Below are 18,992 nucleotides of genomic sequence, written 5' to 3' on the forward strand. Positions count from 1 at the left end.
CGCCATCTCCCTGTGCAGCCCATGCCAATGCAGCACCACTCTTTTGGAGAAGTGTGGAGAAACCAGGTGGTTGCAGAGCTGGTGCCTCTACTAGCTCTTGCACAGTGAGGCATCGGAGAAGTGGCTCTGCAGCCAGCCAGCCCAGCTGGCCAAGCGCCAGTCCCTTGGGTGAGGCCATTAGCAAGGTGAGCATGATCCCTCCTGCAGATTCTGCATGGTCTCCAGAACAGTTTTAGGAGTGTTTATTCAAGGCTGGCAAAGGTCCTTTCTTAGCAGAGGGATGAGGCAGGGAGCCACTTCATCTAAGAACCTCAGACAGTGCACTAGCTTCTGTCCATGCCCTTTTGTTGTCCTGGAGAGGCAGGACCCACTACTGGGCTCCTGTGTACATTTAGGATACCTTCAACCCCTCCCATATGTCAACACTGCCAACAGCTCTAGTGCCATGCAGGCTCTTCCCACAGTGCATCCTCCTCAGTCCGCTTTAAGCAGGTCCTAATCTCTCCCCTCTGCATTTATTTGCAAGCAGCAAAGTGATAAGTATCTGCTGAGCTGTGCAGCAGGTCCATTACTATTCATAAATGATAACCAAACACCCCTCGCTGGGTGGCTTCCCTCAACACACTGCTTGGGCTCTGTGTTTGTCTGCAGAGTGTGGCAGGTCACTCGTGCACTGTGACGCTGGGACTTATCAGCTCCAACCAAGGAGGGCAGGAGGTAATAGCAGCTCTCTGACAAATCATGCCGTGGTTACCTTTGCATCCATTCCTCCAGTAAGCAAAACATAGACGCTTAGGGGATGCCAGTGGCATCCTTCTGAATAGCATTTCATGCTGTCCAAGAGCTCACATTTCTCTCATTAGCAGCACTGACCTGATCCAGAGCAGAGCGTTAGCACTGCAGGTCTTTTTTTCTCTAGCAAAGATGTGATATGAGATGAAATGTTATTATTATTATTATTTTTTTTTTCAGCTGCTTTGCAAAATGAGGCAAAGCTGCCCTTGGAGATGAAGGTAGAAAGAGATGCGCTGAACTCTCTCGTAGAACTCTCCTGGGCTTTGCAATGGAAAGGGCTTGCAATTTTCAGGGAAATAAAACTACATTTCAGCTGTGTGAAATATGAAAATATTAATTTAGCTTGCGAATCTAAAGGCTTTTTATTTTCTTTCTTCAATTATCAGGAAAGTACTGACAACTTCAATTAAAACTTCACGTAATTTGCTTGTGACCTCCTGTCTGGAGGGTGCATTAAAGTAGATAGGTGTCAAAAGAGGAAGAGGCAAGGTTGCAGAAGCAAACAAACTTTTCAATGTTAAACCATCATTAATGACTCACAAACAGGTGAGCAATGAGGATTCGTAAACTTCTTGGCTCCTCAGCATTCCCATTTGCTAAATGAAGCCCTGGCACAGGTTGCCCATAGAGCTGTATATGCCCCATCTCTGGAGGTGCCCAAGGCAAGGTTGGATGGGGCCCAGGGCGGCCCTGAGCTGCTGGGGGCAACCAGCCCATGGCAGGGGGTTGGGAATGGATGGGATTTAAGGTCCTTTCCAAGCTAAGCCATTCAAAATGGCACCACATTAGTCAAGAAGCATCTGGGACAGGACATGATCCAGTAAAGGATATTATCCAGGAACTGCCCAGCTTTTTGTTCAGTATTTCTTTTTCTTTTTTTCTTTCAGGTCATTGAGTGCATTACCCAAGGCCGAGTTCTGGAAAGACCTCGAGTCTGCCCCAAGGAGGTTTATGACATCATGTTGGGCTGCTGGCAAAGAGAACCTCAGCAACGGCTCAACATCAAGGAGATCTACAAGATCCTCCATGCTCTGGGCAAGGCCACACCAATCTACCTGGACATCCTTGGCTAGAAGTGGCCACTTGTCGAAAGTCCCTGATCCTTCCTTCCGTCCTTCCTTCCCTCTCCCCTTCCCAAGTCCTTTGCCCCTCAGCTCCCAAACAAACATCTTCATATAAACTCAAGTGCCTGCTACACATACAACACTGAAAACAAAACAAAACAAAAAGCAAACCAACAAAATTCCCAGAAAACAAAGACCTGTAAGGCAGTTTGGCTTATATATATTTATAAATATCTCTCTATATATAACTTCCACACACCAATACAGAAAGAAGCTGCTGTTACAGAAAAATTATAAGACTTTAAAAAGAAAAAAAAAAGAAACAAATAAGGGAGAAAAAGTACTTATATATATATATATAATTAAAAAAAAAAGGAAAGAAAGAAAGGAGAAGGTATCTTTCCCCCGAGCAGTGAAGCAGTGAGTTGTCATCCTGCTGTGAGCGTGGCTCGGGCTGCTGGGCAGGGCTCGAGTCTGGCTATGGCAGCAATGTTAGCCTGAGTAGGTGCTCTGGGAGGAAAGCCCTGCCCCGGTTGTATGATATGCACTGAATGTGTGAAATCAGTCCTCCCTTCTTGTCCTTGCCTCCCTTCCTTCTTCCCAGCCCACAGGTGATGGGCACAAAGACAGGGCAGTGCCCCTGAACAAATTCTCTTTTACCAAACTTTTCTTCCCTCTCCATCCTTCCCTGTCCCTCTCTGCCTTTTTCTTCCCTTCGACATTTCAGGACAATTTTTCTAATTTGCTGATTCTTAACTGTATAGACTCAAGGCTTTCAAACACACAGTCAAAGGATTGTGGCACCTACGGGTATAACACACCGGGAACCAGCTGCCCACCCGCAGCCAGCGCATCGGATGGGCCCAGCCCTCCCTCCCCCCTCAACAGTGGAACTGCACCCCCCCCCCACTGAGGGGGGTCCTGGAGACCCATTCCTGATTCATCCCAACCCATTGTGGCATGCAAGACAGGAGTGCCGGTCGTCTCAGTGCCCAGTGGAGATGGTGAAGTTGGGAGGATCCCCTCCATCCCCCATCCCTGCCTTTTCTCCCCGCCCTTCATTTTTGTTGGGGCCATGGGATTGTTACCAAGCCACAGCCAAATCAGTGCAAACCCTCAGCAGACAGGGTTGCGTCCCCTGTTCCCTGTTTGTTCCCTGCAGCATGTAGCTGGAAGTGTGCCCGCATCACAGCTGGGCACGCCTTTGGGGTCAGCATATCCCAGTGCCCTCCCTCCTCATCCTCATCCCTTCCCCATCCCTGCCCCATGCCTCAGTCCAAGCCTTAGGCACAAGCCAGCGTGAGGCCAGGGAAGGGGACAAGGCTAGCGAGATGGCTGGGAACCTCCCAACACCTGCCTGCAGACCCCTTACAATTCTCCTCACGTCCCCATCCCCTGAAAGGATTGATGCATCTGCCTTTGAGCTGTTGTGAAATGCAGAGGCTGAAGAATAGCTCCACAGGCAGCCCCGGGAGGAGGAGGGGAATGAGGGGAAGGTGCCTCCAGGAGCAGACAGCTCAGCGGATGGCTGCAACAGCCAGCCTTGCATCTCAATGAGGATAAAGGGCTGACAGGCAGCGACAGGGGGTGCTGGGGACAGCCATGGAGAGGCTGAAGCATCCTCCCTAAAACCCATCTTCCTCATGCAGGATATTATCCTGACCTGGGGAAAGACTGAGTCAGAAATGAATCCTGCCCATCCAGACCGGACTGAGAAAACAAAACCTTCCTTGGGTTGTTTTTTTCCTCCAGATAGTGGAGGGTGAGGGGGAACCTCAGCCTGGCAGATGCTCTCAGGAGGCAGTGAGCAGGCGCCACAGGCACCGTCAAGGCAATTGAGAAGGCGACAATTGCCAGCACAAAAATAACCTGCTCGGATGTGGTTCTCATCTGAAAGGGAATGCAGACAGGGGAAGAAGCGATGGAGATGAGATCTTGACTCCTTCCCCACGGCCAGAGCAGTGTTCAGGGCCAGGATGCAAGAGGAGATGCATGAGTCTGAGACCTTATTACAGCTGGCTACTGAAAGGGAAGATTTTGCATCCCCTCCTCAACCTCTCTGTCTCTTGCCAATCTCTACCTCCCACCCCTGGCTCTGGCATGACCTGGCTTAAGGTTTCAAGTGGGGCAGGGGACACTGCTACAAGGTGTGTGGTGGCTGTGGGTTTAGACTGTGCTTGTGCAAAGAGCGCATCACGCTCAGAGTGAGAGAGGATGGGTGGCAGTAAAAACGTGCAACCTTCCCCTTTCTGTTAAATCACGGAGAGCCAGTCTCATGCACCGGAGGCTGGACAGACTGCCACTGGACAGACACCAGCAGCTCCCAGCATGGGCACCAAAGGTGGTATGGTCAGGGTCAGGCTGTGAAACGGCAGTCCACACACACAAACAAGGTGCCATGCCACCCCTCCGTAGCAGCTACTCGCTCTGTTGGGAGAGGATATCTAGTTTTCCTCATCTACAACTTAGGTTCATCTTTGAAGTGAGAAAGATTAGTCGAAAAGTTGCTAGGCCTGAAATGGCTCTTTTTGTGTGTAGGCTGCTTTGGCTAAAAGGACTGGAGACTGTATCCAGGGAGAATACGTGATGGTGGTACTAGCCCAGTGCCTCCAAAAGAAAACTCTTCTCTGGGGCTGCCTGCCCCATACCCCAAATGGTCTCTTGCTCTTGTGGCTCTCAGGCACAGTGCCAGATTGTGCAAAGCCACCGTTTTGTCCACCCTCCTCTATTGCTCTTATGCTCTCATTTCTCTTTCAGCCAATTTCGCTGGCCTTTACACAGGCAGATTACCTACAGTCACTGTGTTTCCATGGTCAATGCTTATTCCCTTATAACTATTCTGCACAACAGCTATATTCTCCTTTCCCTCCTCCTTTCCTCCTTGTGTCCTCCTCAACACCACTACACGTCCCTTTGCCAGCTCTTTGTACTGTCCTGACAGCGAGGTGAGCTCAGGAGCCGAGCATCACACCTGGACTTGGTGCAACGTGGTTAGGAATAAATGGTCAATGAGAGGCAAGGAGATGGGCCACCAGAAGATGTGAAGTGGCTGAGACCAAGGTTCAGGCTGTCTGACTGCTTTACTGTTAGCCCCACCAAGTGCAATGACTGCTTTGACAAAAGGTCCTTTTGTCAAAGCAAATGGGGAACAATTGCTCAGAAGAGTAGAACAAGATATGCTGCAGTGCTGGCTCCCAGCAGCTGCTGCTTTACGCCCGGTGGGCTGGTGCTGCAGGATGGAGGTTTATTGGTGGGGAGGGAGGGAAGGCTCATTTTTGTTTTGGAGAATGACTGAAATTGCTGCATCCCTTTTTGGTCTGACAATTTTGGATGGGAAGAGGGAAAGCATCCGTGCTGAGTTCCTGGTGAACCCTGAGACCTCATTTCAAGAAGGACCTTCCCTGGAGCAAAAGCGGAGCTGCCCATCAGCATGGATGACAGTACCTTTCCTGCAGGAAGAGGGGGCTCCTGTGGGGGCTCTGCCACTGCTCCACTGCAAGCAGAGGGAGGAAGAAGAGCAGGTTTGGAGGGAAACCATCACAGAATGCCGCAAATCTGAGTGTGGGAAGTATGTGGAGGCAAAGAGAAATGAGTTTACAGTCTCCATTTTCAAGAGATACTTCCTACAACCCTGTCTGCCATGAGGGGAGAGCTATCCCTGCTGCCTGGTAACACCTACAGGTCTCACCAGGGCAAACCAGACCTTATTGCCAGCAACTTTCTAGAGGGGGTTGTTGAAAAGGAGATGGGAACAGTGTTGGTTTGGGCACTGCTGAGAAGGGGTCTTCCCCATCCCCATCCCAGCAGCATCCTGCTTTCAAGCACCAACTCTGTCATCTACGGGTGTCAGTGACACAATGCCTTCTTGGTGGTTATGGTGCTATATGGTACAGATGGTAATCTCATGCCAGGGCTGCAAACAGTGGGCAGTGAATGTGTCTCCAGCCGTAGGGGCTCAACTGTGACTTGTCTCGTTTCTTCCAAACAGTTTTCCTTCCACCATAATCTGTCAGGTTGAGAGACAAAAGCTAAAGCATAGCTAAGAGAAGACATGCAACGATCTGCCAGACTAGAAGCCCATCCTGTCTCCCTCAAAACTTACCGTTTGGTCCTCTAAATGTCCCCTGATGCATACATTATGGGGTCAGATAAGAGCCTGCACTGCCTCATCTCAGGCCTGCGCCCGTATCCACGGGGTGCTGAATTGCAGACGGGTGATTCTGGGAACATGTGCTGCACAGACAAACACAAAATATGTGGAATGCCTTTAGAGAGGCTGCTTGTTGAGAGACATCATTAGCTTTGAGCTGTCTGCTTGTCCCCAGGAGTGGGTGGAACAAGGTGAGAAAATATGTGGGGAAATAAAAAAGCCAAGGGAAGGGAAGGGCTGGTTGTCGAAGGCGAGTATCTTGGGCTGGGAAATTGAGACTGGTTTTGGGAGTGTGGCATAGAATTTTAAGTAGCACAGTGGTTACAAGCAGAGAAAAGCAAAGGAAAACAGCAACGTGCTAGAGCACCAGGAAAAGCTAGCTGTAACACAGGGCAGCGCTGGTTAAAGAAGGAGACAGAAACCAATAAAAGCAAGGGACCATTTACCCAGGCAGAAAACAAAACAGCCAAGCTTTACGCTTGTTTGTGATTATTTTCTTTTTCCAATACCTAAATACAACTGTAAAACAGCATTAAAAAGTTATTTTTTGAGGCCATAGACAGGAACATGGTACTACATGAGCTGGTTTCTTTCATGTGAAAGGCTCTTCCTAGAAATCAAGTGAGTGAGGTTCCCTGAATTCCATCTATGGTTCAAAGAACGCAGACCTGGGTCACTGCAAGCCTACAAAGCCATAAGTAGTTCTGAACACGTGATCATCAGGCATTCATGTGCAAATCTGCATGGAGACAGTGATCTGTTTAGCAGTATGATCTTAAAAAGTTTTACTGAATTAGGTTCCATTTTTCCCCCATAGAATGTCCACATCCTTTGCCCCACTGTGGCTTCAAGATGGTGATGCAAAGGTGTAGCAGAAATGCTGAGTAATGGCCTGAAGCAGTGATTGAATTGAACACCTGGTGGGAAGGCAGGGCCAACCCAGGAGAGCTCAGATGCATGCAATGCAATGCAATGCAATGCAATGCAATGCAATGCAGCTGAGTGACCAGAAGGGGTGGAGCCAGGATCCACCCCTTCCCCAACCTCATTTAAGGGTTGGCAGTGGAGGTAGGGGTATCTCACTGGGGATCCCTGCTCACTCAAAGTCTTCCAAAGGTAAGCAGTTTGGTGTTGTTTTTTTTGTTGTTGTTGTTGTTGTTGCTTTTTTGGTTTTGTTTTGTTTGTTTTTTTTTTTTTTTGGTCTCTACAGCTGCTACATTTGGGCTTGTTCTCATTTGCTGCAGCCTAAAATTGTGCTATCTTGCTATTAATGCTGTATTTTCCGTTATGTTATAGCTTTGCCTTACAAAAGGTAAAGCAAATAGCTAAGTATTTGGTGAATTATGCCTATCCATTGATAAGACAAGGAGAAACTGCTTCAAACTAAAATAGAAGAGATTTCGGTTGGCTATAAGGAAAATGGTTGTTTTGTTTTTTTGTGTTGTTGTTTTTTTTTTTGTTTGTTTTGTTTGTTTCTTTTTCAATTAAGATGGTGAGGCACTGGTGCAGGTTGCCCAGAGAGGTGGTGGGTGCCCCATCCCCAGAGACGCTGCAGGTCAGGCTGAATGGGGCTCTGAGCATCTGATCAGCTGTAGGTGTCCCTGTTCAGTGCAGGGGGAGCTGAACCAGATGGCCTTCATGGGTCTCTTCCCAATGGTATTCTATGACCTAGCCAGGAATCAGCTAAGCTAGTAAAGCCATAGCTCACACTGTATGCTTCTGTAACAGCTGTAGGTGTGTTTTCTTGTTGTAAAGCAATGCTGAGTATAAATAAGAAGCATAAATGGGCTGCTGGCTGTGATGCATGTTACAGTGGCTAGCCAGAAGCTAAGTACACCAACAGGGCTCCTCTACAACAGTCAGGCACAAACATACTTCAGCAAATCCCAGATAAGGTTGTTCTCCACTCAAATGCAGTGGCTTTCTGGTGCAAAAGAATATGGCCTTGGAACTGTAGCATAGAACGCAGCTAGTGTCCAAACGAGTACCAAAAAAATAGAGAACTGCAGACTCTGCTTTCCAGGAATGGTCAAACTTGATGAACTTTAAGGTGCCCCTCCTAGGCTCTTGCATCAGTACACATTTAAGGCTTCTGTAAGCAGCTGTGAAGTCCCCAAAAATGGGAATGTCTCCTTTATTTCCTTTGCCATTCTCACTGCACGTGGGAATCTCAAGCCTGGTGAACGTAGGAGTCTTCAAACACTCATTCAGACTGGCAGTGTCACGAGTGACACAGGCTGTCAGTTCCTGTTCCAAGAGGAAAGCAGGAGCATTCAGTCTCTTCTGTGTATTTCTTATTTCCTCCCAGTACACGACTGAGCAATGAAACAGCTCCCTGAGAGAAGTGATAGGAATCCCATTGCTTGCAACTTTGAAAAACTGAACCAAGAAAAGGGATAAGAGACCAAAGAGGAAGAAAAGAAAACAATCTTACTGCTTTTTTTTTTTTTTCTTCCTTCCCCTTTTTCAGGGGCTGAAGTAACTGAGCTGATAAGTTGCTTTCATCTCAATGTCTTTAATTTCTCACAAACCTAATCTGAGAGGTCTTTTTACATGGAAGGAACGAGCAGCATCTCCTCTTTCTTCTGCTAACCCCACAATATTAACATATCTCCAAGGAGAAAGGAGGCACAACGACTCTAAATTTCTTCACATCATCAGGAATCCTCTGTGGGAACTGATCTCCTGCCCAGCACAAGTGACTGATCCTACAGCTAAAAACCTGAGCAGTTGTTCAGTTGGGGTGTTTAACTGCAGAACTACTGGTTTCTTAGGACAAGGTCCCAGCAGGGAAGGACTGAAATACCTGTAAAGAAAATCGTAGCTCTTGGAGGTTCAGATATGTGTTTTTTTTTTTTTTTTTTTCTTTTTTTTCCCATGCTTTCTCTCTCTCGGCTGGTTTCCAACCTCAACAATCTATGTTGCTTGATATTTAGATAGCTGAGTTGCTGCATTCGCTCGCTTCTGAGTACAGAGGGCTGGTGAAGCTGTTTGATTTTGAAGTGGTAGGCAAGATAAGACTTCTCCCCTGCCCTCTCTTCTTTCTCCCTGTGCAGCTCCTGTCCTTGCAGTTCTCAGGACTTGACTAGCAGTTTTTAAATGAAGCGCAAGTCTTAATGTGAGGTGAATCCCGAGACCACAAACAGTCTGGACTTCAAACAGTGAGAAAATTGGCGCCGAATGATTCCGCACACAAAGCAGAAAACTTTCATTTCCTGCAGGCAGGATGGAATTGACTGTTATATTAAGACTTCAGAAGGAGCACTGCCCCGGAGTAATTTCACTGCTGTCAGGCAATGTTGACATCTAGATTAACCTCTGTGCAGTGAATTTTACAGCAAAGCTCATTGTAATGCATGTGGGGTATCTCCTGTAAATCCCAACTGAAGCCCACGGTGTCCCACCCTTCTGCACACGAGAAAGGGTTGGGGAGCAGCCACTATCATTTCTGACCCCAGCAGAGCGTGACTCTAACCTCATCCAGGCCATTTCTGCTGAAACTGATTTCCTACCCTGCCACAGTGACAGTAGTTCCAGACAGTACTTTTTTTTTTTTTTTTTTTAATTCCCAAAAGAGGCTTACATCACAAAGCTGACTTTTTTTTTTTTTTTTTTGGTCAGTGACAAACAGCTCCCTTCACACATCCACCCAACAACATAGATCTAATTAAAAAGCGCTAGTTAACTAGTGGCAATTAGCTGCTTGCACTGATTAACTCCAAAACATGCAATCCTTGTAGTGCAGTGATCAGACCCGAATGGCAGATAAACTCCCAGCTGTCAAGAGACCCTGGTATTCAAGCCTATTCACCGGCCCACAGGTGCACTACTAGCTCTATCTACTAAACCAGAACTGCATGAATTAAAAAAGTGAACAGTGCAAATCGGAGGACATGGCAAAAGAAATCTCCTTACTCCTGCTCATGCTGTTTAGATGTAAGGTTAGGCCAGAACCAAGCTCTATTGTCCTTTAGTATAAGATCAGGCCAAGTAGCAAGAGTTCCCAGGCAGGAGCATCACAGCTTCTTTCTACTTTTACTTGTAGAGACAATCCTTTCTGTGCTAAGGATACACCTCTGAGATCTAGTTCTTCATGGAAAAACAAAACACTAACATCTAAAAAACTGGAAGAGGAAGGGAGTTACTAGCTGCACCTTCTCCTTCATCTCCTTATTTTCAAACTCTGATATTGCTCTGCAGTCTTATGCATAAAGTTCTCGGCAAGACACAGGCTATCAGGTGCAGAATAGGTTAGTCACTAACCCTAAGGGCACAATCTCACTAGTAGTTCTAGAAACATCAGAGCACACCCATTCTTTCACCAGTAGTTTTCCTTTATGTGTTTGTCAGAGTCTTTGGGTAGCCTATGAAGAGGTGACATGCCTGTAGTTCACTTCATCTTCAGATGGAGTTGTGTGCCCCTGGCATTTCTGAAATCAGTCCCATCAGGAAGATTTCTTCAAACTAACATTTACCATTCCCAATCAGAATACAGCTGAAAAGGCTATCCAAGGTTATAGAGAAGGTCAAGCTGTTGCTTTGGACTGAGGAAGGAATTTGATGGACCAATTTAACCGCTGCAGCACATCAAAACCTGGTGGCTTCATTTAAAAAGTAATCAGTATTGTATTTCGCTTTAGACATCCGTGCATTAGTGTTCTGCAAATATGATTTCCTCTTTGTTTGCATTATTGATGCCATAAAATGTCAGACACATTAAAGAAAAAAAAAAAAAGAGGCCAACCTTTGGGGTTTGGAATGATTCTGGTTGAATTGCAGTTGGGTTACTTTTATTTCCCATGGTAGTGATGCACTCTTACTCATTCTGCTATTGCTTTACAAAGAGTTCTCCGTAAGTGTATTTATTCAGCCAACCATATTTCAGGCAATGCATAACCTCAATATTTTTTTTTTTGCTTTATGTGGAAATATGCGTGTGTTGGGGGAAGAGTGTGGGGAAAATGGGAGGGTGGAGCTTTTTCAAGAGCATTCCGATGCCTGGTACTAAGTTGTTTTTCTGCATTGCTGTGTGACACCCTTCTGCTCAAGTGGCTGGATTGATTTCATCTCAAGAACTGACTATAGTGATCATGATTTGAGGCCTTCTGGTTTTGCTCTGCCCAGAATCTTAGTCATTTGCTTTCACCATTCAGCGGCCATCTGCTGTCCACAGTGGTGCCTGGATGTCTACGGCACACAGATTACACAGCACTTGAGTTCAGGCATGTGACAGAGGAGTTCTACCTCCTTCGAGTCCTTGACCAATGGTGAGCTTGCTGATTTAGTTTGCTTCCTAAAGTCCTCCTCACTTGAGGCTCCCTAACTACTGTTCCCAAGGCAAATACTATTATCTATTAAGTGCTTTTTCTCCTAGATTATTCAAGAGCACAGGCTTTAGTAGCCATATACCTTCTATGTCAGCTGCCTATAACAAATGCTGATCTATTGTTCAATATTTCTATGATCTTTTTGGAAGAATATTCTCTCATTAAGTGAGAAAAAAGCATCCCCTAATTTTTGCACTAGGTTTTTTGTTCCTTACCTTTTCAAAGAATTTTGATAGGCTAGAAGGAAAAATTTGTCTGTCAGTCTGTCCTGTTAACTTGTTTCTGCTTTGATGCACTCACCAGGGAGCTCAAACATGTGGTTTGCGTGGTTTCCCACCAGCTTACCTATGTGAATTAAAGCATCTCTGTCTTTGAAAGTAAAAGCAGAATGGGGTTTAATTCTCCCCCCTTTGCAGTAATTTTCATCACTGGTGAGACTTGGGAGCAGGCTGAGAAGGATGCAATGAAGGAATTTAAGAAAGAGACTCAACAAGGAGCTGGTCTTCAAGGTTATTTGTTCATCTGCTAAGCCCTCCCTTGCTTCATAAAGCAAGAAGCCCCCAGCTTTTCATTAGCAGCTTCCTGTCCAGATTTCATGTTCATATTCCTGTTTTGATGGCCTTCAGAAGGCCTCCAGATCTTCTTATCTCCACAGATCTATCTCTGGGGTATTCAAACAGCCCAAAGAAGAGGCGGTATAGTCTGAATGGGCATTTAATTCGGCATCCTTCTGCTCCTTTTTCAAAGGCACAAAGATGGTGAAAGTGTCAAAACAGGAGAAGTAGTGCAGTTGCTTTTTAAACTGAAATATTTAAGATGCCATACAGCGGTACCTATAAATATGCCTTAAAATGTTGTATGAGCACAAGAAGTCTATTTGATTTTGTTTTTATGCCTGTAATTTCTCTCACCAAGAATTCAGCTGTTACTCAGCCCCCAGCAGGTTGTTCTGATTGCGGGAGAGATGGTGGGGATTGATTCTAACTGGGATCTGTTTAGCTTCATTCTCATGCACCTAGATTGAGACAATAGAAATAATCAGCAAGGGACTGAATTGTTGTTCCTGTGTAACTAAACGTTCTTGTGCAACAGCAAGCTAAACCCTGAAGGATTTGAACACCCATAACTTTGTCTGAAGTCAGTGAAAGCTGTGGATACTGAAGATCACTGAGATGTTAGCATTTTCCTTCTCTCCTGATGCTCTTCCTAAAAGGGGAGGAAAAAAACACCCCACAACACTGTATATGAAAAGAGAAGTTGGTTTATAATATGAAAAATCCACTGTTGTAAAAAAAATATATATATATATATATATAATAATAGTAATCAGAAAAATAAACAATCTTCTCAGCAAAGAAAACTGGCCAGCAAGTTGAGAGCAACCTCTATCTCACAAACTTCCCCTCACTTTTAATGTCCTTTGTCTCTTTCTGCTAATATAGGTCAAATCTTGTCTTATAGCTTTCAAGAAATCTGAAATTAATGTAAAAGTCATGTCTGGGAGAGGAAAAGAGATCAAACCCTACAGGATGATCTAACAGCTGTGTAGCCCAGCATCTTTTCAGGAAGAAAAATTTGTTGTTTTTTTTTTTTTTTTAAGCCCCTGTTTGAGGTTCCAGTATTATTCACAACAACAGCAAACTACTTCAATCCTGAAGAATAACAAAAACAACCCTTATTAAGGGTGAGGTTTCCATGTCTGACCAAGTGCTGGAGCAGCTTCCCTACGCATCAGCACCGCGGACAGCGGCCCCACCTGCTGTGCTTGCCCTCATTGCCTGGCACAAAACCATTGGCTGCTATCTAACAATTAATCTAAGAGAACAATAATTCCCAGAGTTAAACCCTCTAACACTTTTTTTTTTTCCCCCCACACACTATTTTTCCACGTATGAAGTCGAAGTCTCTTACTTAGAGTGTGAAACGTTATCTTCTAGTCTATTGGGACAGCGTGGTGGACGGAGAGCGACTGTTTTGTTACACGTTCAGAAATGGAGCATTTATTTAAGAGACTGAATAATGTGATTTTTATTCTTTGCCTATCAGCTAAATTTACTGTTTATAAAGCACAAGGAGACAAATTTATTGGAAAACTCAAAGCAAGGGGAATTAAAAAAAAAAACAAAAAAAAACTGCGGACCCTGGAAATCATTTCAAGATCAATCTATAACAAAGCTGCATTACTGCGTAATAGAGAACTGTCAGAAAAGAGTCAGCTAAAGATGAAAAACCAACTACAAAAGAGCAAGCATCAACAGACAGAGTTCCGGATGGAGATACAGTCATATCTTGTATTTAAAAAAAAAAATCTTCAGTATTCAGACTTCTCAGCTGGCATTCTGGGAATTTCATCTGTTTTTTTCCAGTTGATACTGTAGAGGATATTATTCAAATTTAGGGCTGAACATCTCCTAAAACTTGTCATCTTCATGAGAATCTATTTTAAAGGGCCATGAAGGTCCATACACTGATAAAGATGGGACAGAAAGTTGGGGTGTTACTCCCTCCCTAACATATACATCTTTCTGTAAGCAGTTTTCCTCCTCCTTCCTCTACATCCTCCCCTCCAGTGATTGGAAGTTGTGACTATAGCACACCCAGCCTGAGATATACCTGAGACACAGGGCCTGAGAACTTGGGAGTAACAATATTGAGAACAAGGAATTGTGGTCATATTTCTGATGCTTATGTCCAGCGAGAAGTCAGAGTGTGCACTTGCAGTGGACTGCAAAAGATGACTTAATAATGAGCTCAGAAAACTAATGGAGGTGAAGGAAGGGAGCAAGGAAGTCTGCTGGAATGCAGGGAGGGGAAGGAAATGGTCTGGGATTCAACTGTGAGAGGTCAGACATCATGAGGGTAGGGCAAGTTGGATGTGATCAGATGAAGCAGAAGGCAGTCCTGATCAGGGATGACTGTGAAGAAGCGATCACTTCCATGGTTCCTGAAGATGTGGAGAAACTGTGCCAGGCTTCTCTCAGGCCCTTTTTCTCTTCAAGTACTATCATTTTCACTGTGTTTGTTCTTCTGACAGCTCTGCTTTTAGCATAAACAGGCTGTCTTGTCTTTGCCCCCCCCCTCCCCCCTTACACCCCCCTGCTCAGCTCCCACACTCTGCCAATTCCCTGGGTGAAAGCAAACTGCCTTTTCCTCTTCTTTTTTTTTAAAAAAAAAAAAAGTAAGTGTCCTTTAAATTTTCAGTTAAACTGGGAGGCAATTTCTTGCATGAGAGCTCCAAAAACAAATAAATACACTAAATAACCTCTCCCATGCCCACCTTGTCTTAACAAAGTGCTACTTCACACGTGTTATTTCAATAGAAACTTCTGAATAGGCCAACTGACACTCACTCAGCATTCAACTCCCTCTGTCCCTTTTGTGTCAGGCAGGAAGGAGTTAAAGTTGCTAAAAGTTAAGAATGCACGCAAGCTTCCTGGGCAAAGACTGTATGGGGTCTTCAAGCCATGTTTTGAAATAGATTTCAGGGTCTGCAGTGTGCCGCCTGTGATTTCTGTGTGACAGCTGTGTTTGATGCAAGGTTGTCATCCATCAGTGGTTTGTGAGTCTATATGATGACTGAGGCAGAGAAACCATGGTGGTTGCCCATGCTGGCACTCTTGTCACAAGAAGAAACACCCTCCTCCAGAACATTACAATCAGGGCACTGCTCCTATACTCAGCTGAACACTTGAGCCTTACAGGCAGGCTTGCCCTCCACTTCACTCTGGCGGAAGTGGGGCTAGGAGAGGTGGATGAGGCTAGATCTCAGAGGAAAGACATTTGGTAGAGATTGTGTTGTTACTGTTATTTAAACCAGCTTATTTTAATCTCTGTTAATATTACTGAAAGTCTGCATGAGCAGAAAACAAATCCTCCGGTGACGCGTACTGAATTTTATTTTTTTTTTTAACCCCATGCACTAATCCATGTGCTAGCTTAGTTTGGAGTTTCCTTTGCACCTTTCAATTTCTATTTGGCATTTTGCAACTGAATTTGCTGGTTCTCAACCTTTTTCATGCTGCACTCTCCCCCTTTTCCAAACCAAAATTCACTCTTCCCAGCTGGGAACAATTCAGGATATCCTCTAGGAAGGGCCCAGCAAGAGCACCATGGCTGCCCACCCCACCTCCACACAGAGAATGAAATAGCCTGATCTGCGTATTGGCCACTGTAGGGTCCCTGCTTCTCCTCTGCCACGTTGTATGCATTGAGCACACTGCCACCATGGAAGGGGATGACTGATACAGCGCTAGTCAAACTTAAAAGAAGACTTTTTAAATTCAAGATTTGCAATGAGGTCAAGGGGCCTTTTAAAGTGCTGAGGTATTGACCCTCTCCCAGACGTTCCCTTCCTTCCTGCCCTTTGTTGTCCCTAATCCTTTCCCCAGCCTTGAAATGAAACAGAAAATTATTTTTTTAAAACTGTGTTAATATGTTATGTTTAGTATAAACAATGATTTAATGGCATCACCAAAGGTCATTTTTTTCATCTCTACGTTACCACCCCAGCTCCTGAACCCACATGCCCTCTTCTCCCCCTAGTACTACTGGCCCTCCCTTCCATTCACCTTAAGCATCCCCCACATTCACCACAGCACATCACACCCAGAGATGTGCATCAGGTTCACCCAATGACCGTTGGAGAACAGATTTCCCACCAAACCACCACCAACTGGAACCATTTCCACCTTCAAAATAGTTGCTGCAAATGAAAAGCAGACTCATTTCTTACGTAATTTTTTTTTAAAGCCTTTTATACCTATTTACATGTGCGCGTGCGTGCACCATGTGTACACAGGGGTATCTGTGCATCCAGATGCACAAGAATCTCTCTCTCAAATATGAATATATTGTATGTTAGAGCTGTAAATATTCCTTGGTCACGTGTCTATGTCTTCTTCAAAGTATCATATCTCCTCAGTGTTACGTTAACAACTCCACTTACTGATCGATGAAACTGTGTGTAGACCTGTACCCTACTGACATAGTTTGTGCAGTTATCTCTTCTCAAATAAAGTACAAAACTACTTACTAGCTGGTCCTCCTTTCTATTCTATGCTGGATATTCTGCTTTAATGTATAAAAACCTATGCTGATACTTTTCCCAACCATCCCCACAGCAGAGGCACATCCACATCATGCTTTAGACCTGGTCAACAAGTATGACAGCTATAACAAAATATAGTAATCTATAAGCAAAATGTTGCCTCTAGTACTTTAAATGAGGGTCTCACTTTTGACCCGATTCATTCTTCCCACCAATTCCCAGGTGCAGCCTTCAACAACCACAGCTCACTTCAGCCCATCAGAGATGACAGAGTCCATGCTGCTTTTCCCCTAGCAATGGTCTCCGTACCCCTGGATTAAGCAACTCCTCACTGTGCAGAAATCTGACTTAAAAAGGATTCAGTAGCTGCCCTGTTGTGTTACTGGTTTGTTGTTGCCTGGAGAGCTCAGCCCCTGAACTCAGTACCCCACATAAACCTTGGGGCTAGGAACAAGATTAAAGAACACAGCAAAATTCACCCTTGTCACCGCAACTCTTGACATTGGTTTCACAGAGAAAGCACCAAGACCAGAGGATTTTTTACCACTGCAAGCTGAAAAAAAGCCTTTGCACAGATACACTTACTGGGCAAAGCCATAAAGGTGATTTGTGAAGTAACGTTTAATTTACTGCAAACGACACCACACTCTAGCTGCCAAGAATTTGACTGACAATTTCTATTTATTTATATCCTGCTATACAATATCTGCATTAATGTTGTAAATTTTTCTGATTGGAATTTTACAGTGTCTGCCTGGATATTTATTGATCATAAAATAATCTGCACAACCTGTTATATTCAAGGCAGGGAGAATGGATGCCAGAGAAATCATTTGACAGGATTTGGGTACCTGTGTCCAGGTAACAAAAGACGCTCAGATGATATTTTTATGGCTTCATATATTAATCAAGAACCAGCCTTTGAGCTGCTTTTCTGCCATATCCCCGAAGCCTCTTCTGAAACATTTCCAAGAGCCTGGTATTGGTTTATCTACCAGCAACTCCATATGGACCCCGCAACTTGCCTCATTTGCAGCTCCTCACTATAGAGAAATCCAACCTTCACAATGAAATCTGGTATTTTCACAACTGTTCACTAAGACAGCCTATGAGGGAAGGATTTGGCTCTTTCAACAGCAGTGAGACCACCCTGTATCTTTCGGTTTTGGCAGGAAAAGACAGAAGCATACAATTTCTGCCCACAAGGAAAAAAATTACAAAACATGGTCCCACCTGGGAGTTTCCATATTGCCTGGTAAACAGTCTTCTCTTTCATTCACAGTTTCAGCTATGGAGCTTTTCAGTATCTTCAGTGGATTCTGCCTCCTGAACTGGGGCTTTTTTTGTTGTTGTTTTTGCTAGAACAGTCCTTTGCTCCCCTGCAGAAATCAGAGTAGTGCATGCATTCACTGGAAGGAAGCACACAAATGTACCTGCCTCACTGTGTGCTCTTGGTCACAGCTAAGCCCAGCTTCCATATAGCATCATCATATAATCATTAAGGTTGGAAACGACCACTAAGGTCATCAGCTCCATCCATCAACCCATCCCCACCATGCCCACTATGTCCCTCAGAGCCACATCTCCACTGTTTTTGAACACTTCCATTGACACCACCAGTCCTCCCCGCCCACCCCTCCTCTGTACAAGGCAGCACCCCAAATCTTCCTTCCCTTCAGCTTCTGTAATCTCCCATTGCACAGCACCTGTGCAAAGACCCTTGGCAGCCACTTCAAGCCATGCAGGAGTGCACACACATGCATACACACCCCTTCTAGTCCCAGTAAGGACATCACCAGCTCAGGGCACACACAGATTCTCAACCACCCTTCTGCTGTCCCCAAGGCACCCTTCCTTCGAGCACAGACGCCTTCTCCCTACAAGCACGCACGTCTCATGCCCAATCCACCACACAGGTGCCTTCTCACCAGCCTTCTCCCAGTGCAACACTTCTACAAACCCAGCACACATACACCCTGCTACTCCTGCCCACCGCTCCTCTGCCTTCTCCTGCTCTCATTCATTAAGAGCCCAGATTTAGCTTGCTCCTCTCCCTGTGAATGCTGCGCTAGCTATTTATTCCTGCTGCTTTCCAAGACCCACAACCTCACCCCTCATTAAACAGCCTTCTCTTCTCTACATCAACATAACAAACCAGAGGTTGACAGTTCGCATTTTAACCTCATTAGCTGTGGCCAGGCAGCTTGATGGACAAGGTTCCTTTTTGCTATTGATTTAAGGCATTTATGCGATAGAGACCCTTTGAAATTCATTAAAAATACAGTAGAAGAAAACAAAAAACCTCTTCTATGCGATCAAGTTCCCTAGGAATCCCCCCACAAAATGCCCCCTCTCAGTGCACTTTTCAGGTCCCTGCTATTTGTTTTTGTCTATCCTGGATGAGGTGGTTACATGAGCGTCCAGCAGCTGGTGGAGCATCTGATGGAGCTGGGAATAAAACCACACCAAAGTAAAACAGCAGCTGAGGCTGCCTACAACTGGGCTGTCACAGCAACACATGCCCTGGATCTGACAGCATCCCCTACGGGCAGGGAGGCAAAGGAAGGACGGGCTCTGCTCGAGGCTCCCTGCACTTCATTCCTGCCACA

The 18,992-nt window shown here is 45.3% G+C and overlaps 2 protein-coding genes across 17 annotated transcripts in view; one reads left to right on the forward strand and one right to left on the reverse strand.

The window, feature by feature from the left end:
* NTRK3 (neurotrophic receptor tyrosine kinase 3) overlaps positions 1 to 16,364 on the forward strand; it is a 192,909-nt gene extending 176,545 nt beyond the window's left edge. For 6 of the 7 annotated variants that reach the window (XM_085234301.1, XM_010717488.3, XM_085234302.1 and 3 more), the window contains one exon: positions 1,683 to 16,364. In XM_085234301.1, coding sequence (XP_085090427.1) covers positions 1,683 to 1,868 — 186 coding nt within the window. In that variant the 3' untranslated portion in view covers positions 1,869 to 16,364. The remainder of the gene's footprint in view (positions 1 to 1,682) is intronic. The other variant, XM_010717489.3, reaches the window with a different exon arrangement.
* The window catches only part of AGBL1 (AGBL carboxypeptidase 1), a 489,849-nt gene that overhangs the window by 2,219 nt on the left and 468,638 nt on the right, over positions 1 to 18,992 (reverse strand). For 5 of the 10 annotated variants that reach the window (XR_014885983.1, XR_014885975.1, XR_014885976.1 and 2 more), the window contains 2 exons: positions 17,617 to 17,762; positions 5,962 to 6,092 (listed from right to left, as the gene is read on the reverse strand). The exons of 2 other annotated variants lie outside the window; for them this stretch is intronic. The gene's annotated coding sequence lies outside the window, so the exon portion shown is untranslated. Of the gene's footprint in view, positions 1 to 5,961; positions 6,093 to 17,616; positions 17,793 to 18,992 lie in introns of all 10 variants that reach the window. 3 more of the 10 variants (XR_014885978.1, XR_014885980.1, XR_014885977.1) reach the window with 2 other exon arrangements.

This window comes from Meleagris gallopavo, chromosome 12, assembly GCF_905368555.1.
Source record: "Meleagris gallopavo chromosome 12, MGAL_WU_HG_1.1, whole genome shotgun sequence".
Taxonomy (NCBI): Eukaryota; Metazoa; Chordata; class Aves; order Galliformes; family Phasianidae; genus Meleagris; species Meleagris gallopavo.